We start from the raw sequence: 10,635 nt of genomic DNA on the forward strand, positions 1-10,635 counted from the left end.
GTGTGTTTATGTACCGGGTTGAGATGAGCTCGGACGAGGTGAGATAGGATATTGTTTCTACAGTTTTGCATTGGAGTGATGCAAGGATAGCATGGGAGTGTTGGGCATTTTTTCTAACCCTCTGTCCCGGCGGCAATTTTTAAAATTTAATTTATATTTATTTTTGTTTGTTTTGTAATTCGCTTGTTTGTAATATATAATATAAATGGAAAGTATAATATAAACGTGCAAACTAGAGATAAAAAGTAAAAAAAGAATTCAGATTGAACAAGTCGCGGAAAAAAAATCAAAATTTCGAATTTCCCGCCAACTTTACACGCTCATGAAGGCTGTGTTAAGTTACCACATCATTTTCCACACGCAATATCTAATATAAATGGAAAGTATAATATAAACGTGCAAACTAGAGATAAAAAGTAAAAAATGAATTCAGATTGAACAAGTCGCGGAAAAAAAATCAAAATTTCGAATTTCCCGCCAACTTTACACTCATGAAGGCTGTGTTAAGTTACCAGATCATTTTCCACACGCCAAGAAAGGACGGGAATGGCCTATCTCAGCCCGGTACATAAACACATCCTTAAGGTGCACTTAGACTCAGGGCAGCTTGGGTGATCCTCTCGAGTGAACAGTATTGTACTGCTGAGAAAACTGGTAGATTCAAACTTGAAGAAATGATTCTATATGATGATGTTTCATACCAAGAAGAGACTGATCTATTTATGGTTAACATGAGACCAATAATATTCTGATAGAAGCAATTATGATGCATACCAGAGGTACAGGACTGTTGAGACTACAAGTATGGGTGGAAAAACTCAAACTCTGGATGTATGTTATAACAGAATTCGCACATCTTGAAGAAATGATTCTATATGATGATGTTTCATAACAAGAAGAGACTGATCTATTTATGGTTAACATGAGACCAATAATATTCTGATAGAAGCAATTATGATATGGACTTAAAGAATCTAAGCATTGCATACCAGAGGTACAGGACTGTTGAGACTACAAGTATGGGTGGAAAAACTCAAACTCTGGATGTATGTTATAACAGAATTCGCACAACTTGAATAAATGCTTGTCCTTCAGTTAGGAGGGGTATTGACTTCTATTAATATGGTAAGGAAGTATTGTATTTAGACAGGGTACTTAAGTTGAAGTGCATGAGCATGTTTTTGTGGGCATTCTACTTTTGGGATGTAAAGTTTACTGTCTGTATTCTTTGAGATATCTTATCCTAAGTAATTGTCATAAACTTATAATACCTCCTACTCATGATAAAAAAGAAAACCAAGAGGGGCTGCCGATTTTGGACTCCCTGATAAACTGTCATTATATTGCATTGATAGTTAAAAAGTTCCTAATAAATACCAGGTATAACGTTATCTCAAGATAATACTAGTCAGTAGGTACTTATTACCTACTGTCATTGGTTATTTATAGAGATGTATACGAGTAAGTATTTTACTTGTAAAGTACCGGTTTTCAAAAGTACCGGTAAGTACCGGTTCTAATTTGGTTAAATTTGGATGTAATCAATTACTCAAAAAAAGTAATTGCTTTATCGCGAGTCGCGCGATGAGTACCTACATGTCTACAGTCTACAAGGTACAAACACAAAGTACACATTACACAAACCAATTACAAAAGAACCGATTACCGATTACTAAATAATATGATTACATTAGGAAGAGAGGGAAAGGGGAAGGCCAGCAGACTCGTGGGGGGGGGGTAAGGGGAGAGAGAGAGCGTGCTAGAGAGGTATTCGTAAGTTCTCGGCTTGATTCGGTTATATGAACAATATCTCGATAAACGAGTAAAAGTAATTGGATTACAACGAGTATTTTGTACTCGGTTCTCGAAAATACCAAGTACTACCCATCTCTAGTCTAGTTATTATTACCCACGTGGTTGAAATTTACGTTCTATTTCAGGTCGGAGTACGGGGCCTTTTGGAAATGTTTTCAAGCAAGTGGCATTTACATCTTCATCCAAATCATCAAAATGTTAATACTGGCAACTTTTGTTCCTACCACTGATAATTTTTCTGGAGGAGTTGATGTTTTTGGAGTAAGTTGTATTACAAATTTAATATTATTTAATTAAGTAGATGCCTGCCTACCTAGTACCTATGTACCTGTAAATAATGCCCTTTCCCTTGTAAATATGGAAAAGTTTTCTTGAAGAACTTCTTCCACAGATACAAAATCATCAGTTTTTTTTCTTCTTAGGAGGTTTTAGGTACCTGTTACTTAGCTTCAAGCTGATGTCTTCTTTCCCCCCATGAACAATAAACTCACCAAAGCTTATCTCTCTTGATTCACAGGATTTGATCAAGTTATCCATTGACCTCATCGATTATGTGGGCAAATATTTAGTCCTCTCCAGTATACCAGGGAAGGGTCATGCCAAAATATTGACAGCTGGTGTTGGCTGGGCCGGAGCTGAAGTGATCCTAACACGGTTTCTAGATCTTTGGGTTGGAGCCAGGGGTGCGGAATTTGACTGGAAATATATTCAGAACAGTTTGGACTCCAACATTTGCCTGGTTAGTGTTTCTTTTCATCATTTTTTTTTTTTTTTTTACCTGTTTGGGTGCCGTACTTGATTGTGCAATCAAATGTCTTCCCAACTGCACGCTAAAATATGCTGTTCTTCCTACCCCTCCCGGTCTGATAGTCCAAGGAGTATTGACTCTCTCTTCCTCTATCTGAAAGCTATCAAGCTATCCACCTGTGGAGTCGGTGCGAACGACCTACCAGCTACATTTAACGCGCCTTACGAGGGGAACAAATGAAATAAAATCTAGATTTCAAACATTAAATTTTTTGCCAGCCTAGTTAGCTTGGTTGGTAGCGCATCTGGCTTGTAAGCGCTAGGCCGCGGGTTCGATTCTTGTTCGGGGCGGATTTTATCCTGAACCGATAATGTTCGTTTTCGGAACGGCTGGCTTTCTCCTATCCAATCCTGTCTTCCTTCTCTCTTTGATTTCGGACGATAAGACCTTGGCAGTTACTTACAGTTCCCTTTATCAAATCTCTCAAAAAAATAAAAATAAAACATTAAATTTATTTAATATCTTTCTGTTTCAGATGCACCATATTGCCACAGTGACCCTGGTGTGGCTCTGGTCCCGTCATGATCTCAACAGATCTGCATTTCCTATTGTTGTCATGTTGCTCAGCGCATGCGCGTACAAGCAGTTCCTATTCGATTTCCTCTACAACTATTTGAACTTTACGCGGTGGAACTTGATCCTAGTGAATGCTGTGTTCACGTCAGTAGTAGGAATAGTCACTCTCAATATTTACTCCAACATGGCTAAAGTCATCGGTCTCTTCTAGTTAGCTCAGCTCAGGGTATAGTGTGGGTGTTCTTTGTTGTAGCAACAATTGGTACTTGTTCAGAAGTCACGTCAACGGAAAATGGCTACAAAAAAGAGCTTTCCCAAATGAGCAGTGACCAGTGTTATAGGGTATAGATTAAACACAAAAATCTGGTGTGAACATCACACGACTTTCCTTATCCTATTGAATGGTGCTTATTTGGGTGTTCTGTTGTAACATTTACAATAGGAGCTTTATTTTTCTTTGTCGTAACTTCTGAATAATTCTGGATCTCCCAGTTAGAGGCAGAATTCCATTAGGAAACTAGTATTATTATGTTAAGGCGGTCTCTTCCTGATCCCTTGTGTGCCGCGTCCATTTTAATTTAGGACTATTGCACTTAGGAAACTAGTAACAATTCCTTTGAAAAAATATTCCCTTTTTTTAGTATTATCTACCCCTGTTTTTTTACGATGGTTATTGTATCCATATAGTTATTAGTTATGTAACAATTCCTTTGAAAAAATATTCCCTTTTTTTTAGTATTACCTACCCCTGTTTTTTTTTACGATGGTTATTGTATCCATATAGTTATTAGTTATGTATTTTCTTCTAGTAAAATTATATAAAATTAAAAAGGAAATTCAGGACAAAAAGACGTTTTCAGGACACCATTGCGGGAAGTGGAAATTACTGACCTACCTAAAATTTTAGATTTTATACAACATTACTTTTCCCGGGTCTACTTCAGTTAAATTTTGGACGTTTTTCTAAATAATAATAATAATAAATAAAATAAAAATACAGTATCTCCGATCTTGTGTACAAGCTAAAATATTGATTTCAACATACAGTTTTATAACTGAGGGTTAATATGGCCAATTACTTTTCATAGGTTGATTCTCCCTCCTCCATTTTTTAATAATGGGATGTGGGATCAATATTCAATATACATAATTATAGTAAGGATATTTATATTTGAAATTTACCCTTTTATTTTTGGTTTGTTTGATATTTTTTAAATTTTCGTTTTGTTTACTTTTTCTTACATATTGTATAAGAAACTTGCTATCACAATGGAATATGACAGAGTACATTTTATTTATTTCCCTTTTTTTGCAATATAACGGAAGGCGTAGGCGTGAGATATTTATTTTATAATGCACCTATAAAAATATTCGGTGTTGTACCCTTACTAACAATATTAAAATGCTCAAGCACGCGCGGTGGCTTAAATGTATCAATATTTTTTAATGGTCTTAAGAATTGATGTCAAATAGAAGATGCACTCTTGTATGTTATTAAACTTTAACCACGTGTTCGTTTTTATAACGATTTTTTCTAAGTTTTCATTTGAGGTCCTTTAAATGATAAAATACAAACAAATATAAAGACGTACTTTCTTTTTTGACAAATGTGTTTTTCCTCCCATTGAACTCTCAGATTTGACTTCAGAGATGCCTATCTTGTACCTACATATAACCGGCGTGGCCTCATTGGGGAAAAAGTAGTAGTGGAAAATGACGTACAAGAAAAATTCACAAACACAGAATATATATGGTCACGGGACATCCTTATACCCTATAGCCTATAAGGTGTATACTTCTCCAATCCACCTGAACTGAAGAACTATTCAGTAGCCCTCCGCCCCGCCAAGTCAAAAATTGACGGGTTACGATTGTAGAGGAAAAACTACAAACGATGGAAGAAATGGATAAATATTTATGTATATTGGGGTTTTCAAGGGAGCCAAGAGGAATTCGCTTTCGGAACAGCTGGCGTTCTCAATAATTAATAGCCTCTGTCTCTTCGATCCTGCCTTCATTTTTTCTTCGATTTTGAGATGATAAAACCTACTCGTATCTATGTAGGTATAGAGGTAGGTACAGTTCTCTCTATCAAATCTCAAAAATGGGGGGGGGGGGGTACTTTTTTTACATCAGACCAAATATAGCTTCGGCAAAAAAAGGTGCTGTTTGGAACTTCAACTCCCCCATTTTGAGAACCACTACACAGTACTCAGCTCTCGACCACGCATCGTGTTTAACACGATTTTATTTTACCTCTGTGCAAAGTCCGCCCCTACCTCTGTGTCAAGTTAAGAGCGCGAAAACAACTTTTGTTTACTTTTGATCTTCAGCGGACTGCGGGGTGTTTTTCTATTCTTTTTTTGTGGTCTTTCGAAGAATTTTAACTTTTTTAAGCTCAACCGGACTTTAATAATTAGTTTAAAACACTACTACCTTTAACTGTAGAGCTATGATGTGTTTCTGGAGGTAAAACGTCTGTGAAGACGATTTAAAGGTACGTACCAATACCTGGATGTTCCTACCTTCCTGCCCACCCACTTTGTGAAATTTTGCTAAAGATTCCATCAGATAAGGTAATATCTCAGAAAGTTGGGTGAAAAGTGGATTCCAAGCTTTCTGTAACCTTACAAGTTACTCTCTGCTAGAGTCCTGTTGAAGTAAAGAAGTAAAATTTAGACAGCTAACTACTAGGGCAAGGTGGGTCAATCAAGATAGAGAGAATCAACCTGTCCTACTAAACCTACAATATAATTAAAATATTTTTGCTTTCAGATCAGCTTGTTCATCATTTTGTGTCGGAACACAGAAAATGGAGGGTGGAAGAGCTAAACGTCAAGGAAGGTAAAAGTACTAGGGCAAGGTGGGTCAATCAAGATAGAATCAACCTACAATCTAATTAAAATATTTTTGCTTTCAGATCAGCTTGTTCATCATTTTGTGTCGGAACACAGAAAATGGAGGGTGGAAGAGCTAAACGTCAAAAGATTGACAAAACAAACAAGTTTGCAGCTTTTCAAAAGTTGAAAGACCTCAAAGGTCAAGGTGTAAAGCACAAATATGAATTCACAGCTGATGAAAATGTGTATGAAGAAGTGTCCGAGAAAGAATACACTGAACGGGTTTTGAAGAGACAAGAAGATGATTGGATTGATGATGATGGTGGGGATGGTTATGTGGAGGATGGAAGAGAGATATTTGATGATGACATTGAAGATGTACCCCAAAAGAAAGAAAAACATGACAAGAGGAAGAAAAATAAAAACATTCAAAATCCTAATGCCAAAGGTAAGGCTTGTCTTCATATTGAGGGACAAGATTCAAATTCATTTCAACATAGGATACACAATAGGGCCCTTAAAATTGTGGAAGGATGAGAAAAAGGAGTTTAAAAGAATAAATCCACAAAAAATCCCAACTTTGTCTTGTATCTAGGTAGGTAGTTAGGTGTATGGGTTTTCAAGTTTTATCAATGAAAATGTTTTTATTAAATAATTTTATTTTTTGTAAGAGGTACTCAATTATTTGTCTAATATATATTCTTACTACTATTTCAGGAGACATTCAAAAGCTATTAGCAAACATGCCAGTCAAGAAGAAGAAAAAAGAAGAAGTGCAACTAAACAATGACGATGTGCTTGCTGATTTGTTATCAGAAGTCAACACCACTATTGCACCCACCCTTAAACTAAATACAAAAACAAATGAAATTGTTATACCTAAGGAGGAACCCCCAGCACCTACTGCCAAAGAATATCTGGCAAACTTCTCAAAACCCATTAAAGTGGAGAAGAAAATAGAGAAGCCAATAAAAAAAGAACCAAGTCCACTCAAGGATGAAATAAAAAGTAATGACTCAGTTATGGAAGTTGAGATGAACGTAGCTGAGCAGAGTAAAGAGGAGCCTGTTGATGATGGACTATGGGAACAAATGCAGATAGATGACTGGGACAACTCTCAGCAAACCCAAGATGTCCTTCCTGAGCAAGCAAAAGTAGAACTACAAATAGAAGCCATTGAATCTCAATCTATTGAAGAGAAGGTTGATGTTACTAATGTTGAAAGTGTCTCCTCTGCAGTAGAGTTGTCTACCTCTCCTCCTCCTCAGGTCGTAGAGAAAAAGGAACACAAGTGTGCAGAATGGGAGGCAATTCAAACTGAACCCTCAACCTCTGAACCACAAGTCCACTCCCGTACCGCAGATGATTCCTTGCCCCTGGCAACTGACCATGAGAATAAAAAAGTGTTCAGAATGTTTTTCCTTGATGCATTTGAAGATATTTACAAGCAGCCAGGAACAGTCTATTTGTTTGGCAAAGTATTTGTTAAAGAAAACAATAGTCACTCCAGCTGTTGTGTAATTGTACAAAATATTGATCGAAAAATCTATTTGCTACCTCGGAGTGAACATTTGAAAACTAAAGAACCTGTTAGTATAGCCCAAGTATACTCTGAATTTGATCAAATAGCAACCCAGTATAAAATTCTGGATTTCAAGTCTCGGAAAATAGAAAAGAAATATGCGTTCAACTTGCCAGGAGTTCCTGATTTGAGTGAATATTTAGAAGTACGATACTCAGCCAAGTGCCCTGCTCTTCCATCTGATTTAAGTGGAGATACATTCTCTCATGTATTTGGAACCAAGAGTAGCTTCCTTGAAAATCTTTTACTTGAGAGAAAAATCAAAGGACCATCTTGGTTAGAATTCCCCGAAGCGGAAAAGTTTCCAAGTCGTATTAGTTGGTGCAAGTATGAAGTTCAATGTAATCAAATGGAAAAGATTCGCGTGAGTCAAGTTGAAGGGTTAACGCCTCCACCCTTGGTGATAGCATCTATTAATGTCCCCTCTTGCTATACAGATTACCAATGTGTGTGGTAATGTTCTCTCTAGAACCTTGATGGGAGGAAGATCAGAAAGAAACGAGTTCCTCCTGTTACACGCCTTTCATGAAAAGTCCTATGTTCTGCCTGATAAACAATACGGGAAGAATAAGAAGGAAGGTGAAGAGACAGGAGAAGCAAATAAAGGCAAAGGTCGAAAAAAAGCTGCTTACTCGGGAGGATTGGTGTTGGAACCTAAGAAAGGATTTTATGACAAGTTCATCATCCTCATGGATTTCAACTCTTTGTATCCAAGTATTATTCAGGAGTACAACATCTGCTTCACTACCATTCCAGTGAGAATGTTACAAGACTCTGATATTACTACACTATGTGAGTATCTACCTGAGCATCAAGTAGACACTGGTATATTACCATCGGAAATCAAGAAACTAGTCGAGTCCAGACGACAAGTGAAAGCTCTTATGAAGCAGCCTAACCTCTCATCCGATCTCCTCATGCAATATGATATACGACAGAAAGCACTCAAGTTGACTGCTAACAGTATGTACGGATGTCTAGGATTCCCTAACTCAAGGTTCTTTGCCCAACCTCTGGCTGCCCTGGTCACAGCGAAGGGCAGAGAAATTCTCCTCAATACCAAATCCTTAGTGGAGAATCTTAACTATGAAGTTATCTACGGGGATACAGATTCCCTCATGATCAGTTGTAATGTGAATGATTATGATTCTGTGTTCAAGATAGGAAACCAGATCAAGAGTGAGTGTAACAAGTTGTATAAACAGCTGGAATTAGATATTGACGGCGTGTACAAATACATGTTACTTCTCAAGAAGAAGAAATACGCAGCACTGAGTATCTCCAAGTTATCAAACGGTAAGATGATCTGCTCTCAGGAGATCAAGGGTGTAGATGTTGTCAGGAGAGATTGGTCACAACTTGCTTCAGAAGCAGGGAAATTCGTCATCTCACAGATCTTGGATGAACAAAGCTATACTGACTATAGCTTGGATGATAGACTACAAAATATTCATGAGCATATGAAGAAGATTAGAACAGATCTAGATAATGGTTTCGTACCACTCACTCTGCTGGAAATTACAAAGCAACTTACCAAAGCCCCTGAGGAGTATACAGACAGGAAAGCTTTACCTCATGTACAAGTAGCTCTTCGACTCAATAATACAAACAGCAAGAAGTTGAAGCAAGGGGATACCATCTCGTACATTATCTGTGAGGATGGTACAAGTGAAGCTGCCACACAACGCGCCTACAACATAGAGGAACTCAAGAACAATTCCAAGCTCAAGATTGATGTCAACTATTATCTCTCCCAACAAATACATCCCGTAGTAACCAGACTGCTAGAACCTATAGAAGGAACAGATGCTGTGAGGATAGCCGAGTGTTTGGGACTGGATACTTCTCTGTATAGAAGTCAGATCAAAGAGTCTATCCAGCAGAGTGAGGAGAACATCCTAGGTGTAGGAGAAGCAGAAGAAGTCAAATATCAATTCTGTGACAAGTTCGAGTTTACCTGTATGAATCCTTCATGTAAACAAGTGAACACAGTAGAGGCACCAACACGGCTTAGTACACACGGTGTAGTATTTGTATTGGATGAATGTATCAACCCAGAGTGTAAAGTACCACCCTACACCTATCTACCACACCTGATCAACAAACTAAGCCAAGATATGAACAAGTACATTGTGAAATATTACGAGGGGTGGCTCAAGTGTGAAGATCCTGGGTGTAGTGATCTGACCAGACGTTGTCCATTGGGACTGAAGACACGTCTCTGTACAACTTGTCACAAGTACAAACTTCACAGAGTCTACACTGAGCTACAGCTCTATCAGCAACTTTCCTTCTTCCATTACATCTGCGATATTACCAAGGCACTCACCAAGTCCGATACCCCAAGCATTAAGTTTGACTCCGAGACCTACATGGGTTATTGTAAGATGAAGCAGCATGTAGAACGATTCCTAGAGTCCAGTGCTTATAATATTGTAGATCTCAAGAAGTTATTCTCGTGTGAAGAGAAACAACCCAAACTATCCAGAGGGGTAGAAAGGGAGCATGTAACTGTGGCTGAGGGGGAGGGGGATGATTATGAATTTGACTTTGATCTCGAGTACAGTGATCTGTCTTGAGATGAAAACCCCATTCTGCTTTTAAATGCCTTTTAAAATCACTTATTTCTAAAACGATTTTAATCCTTTTAAATGCTTTTTAGAATCACACACTTATTACTAAAACGAACTTTATCCCTTTTTATGTATTTTAAATCACTTATGTCTTATGTTAATAATTATCTGTATTCCTTTTGTATTTAGTGCCTTTCGGTTTATAAGGTTTTTAAAACGGTCTTCATCGGTACCTATGTATATGTTTTGTAAAAATAAACGGAATACTTTATTTTAACTACATAATCATTATTTCCCTACCTCTAATAATTAGAATGTATGTCAGAAGTTCGGTTCATCGGTACCTATGTATATGTTTTGTAAAAATAAACGGAATACTTTATTTTAACTACATAATCATTATTTCCCTACCTCTAATAATGTATGTCAGAAGTTCGAATATGATAGGAGTAGAGACAGAAGATTACAAAAACAAGAAATCAGATCTGAGGTAATTTTGTT

The 10,635-nt window shown here is 37.3% G+C and overlaps 2 protein-coding genes across 2 annotated transcripts; both read left to right on the forward strand.

Moving 5' to 3' along the window:
* Positions 1–1,111: 1,111 nt before the first annotated feature.
* On the forward strand, positions 1,112–3,472 carry LOC103520970 (transmembrane protein 147; the record flags this gene model as incomplete). Its single annotated transcript, XM_008486071.3, has 4 exons — positions 1,112–1,125; positions 1,941–2,076; positions 2,333–2,554; positions 3,099–3,472. Coding segments are annotated over 4 exons (624 nt in total), but the record flags the coding sequence as incomplete, so codon positions are not given.
* A 1,983-nt stretch (positions 3,473–5,455) lies between these two features.
* On the forward strand, positions 5,456–10,425 carry LOC103520973 (DNA polymerase alpha catalytic subunit-like). Its single transcript, XM_008486074.3, is given in 4 exon segments — positions 5,456–5,636; positions 6,060–6,427; positions 6,697–7,981; positions 7,983–10,425. Coding segments are annotated over 3 exon segments (3,774 nt in total). The 5' UTR covers positions 5,456–5,636; positions 6,060–6,096; the 3' UTR covers positions 10,141–10,425.
* The last annotated feature ends 210 nt before the right edge of the window (positions 10,426–10,635 follow it).

This window comes from Diaphorina citri, unplaced genomic scaffold (assembly GCF_000475195.1).
Source record: "Diaphorina citri unplaced genomic scaffold, Diaci psyllid genome assembly version 1.1 scaffold4338, whole genome shotgun sequence".
Classification (NCBI taxonomy): Eukaryota; Metazoa; Arthropoda; class Insecta; order Hemiptera; family Psyllidae; genus Diaphorina; species Diaphorina citri.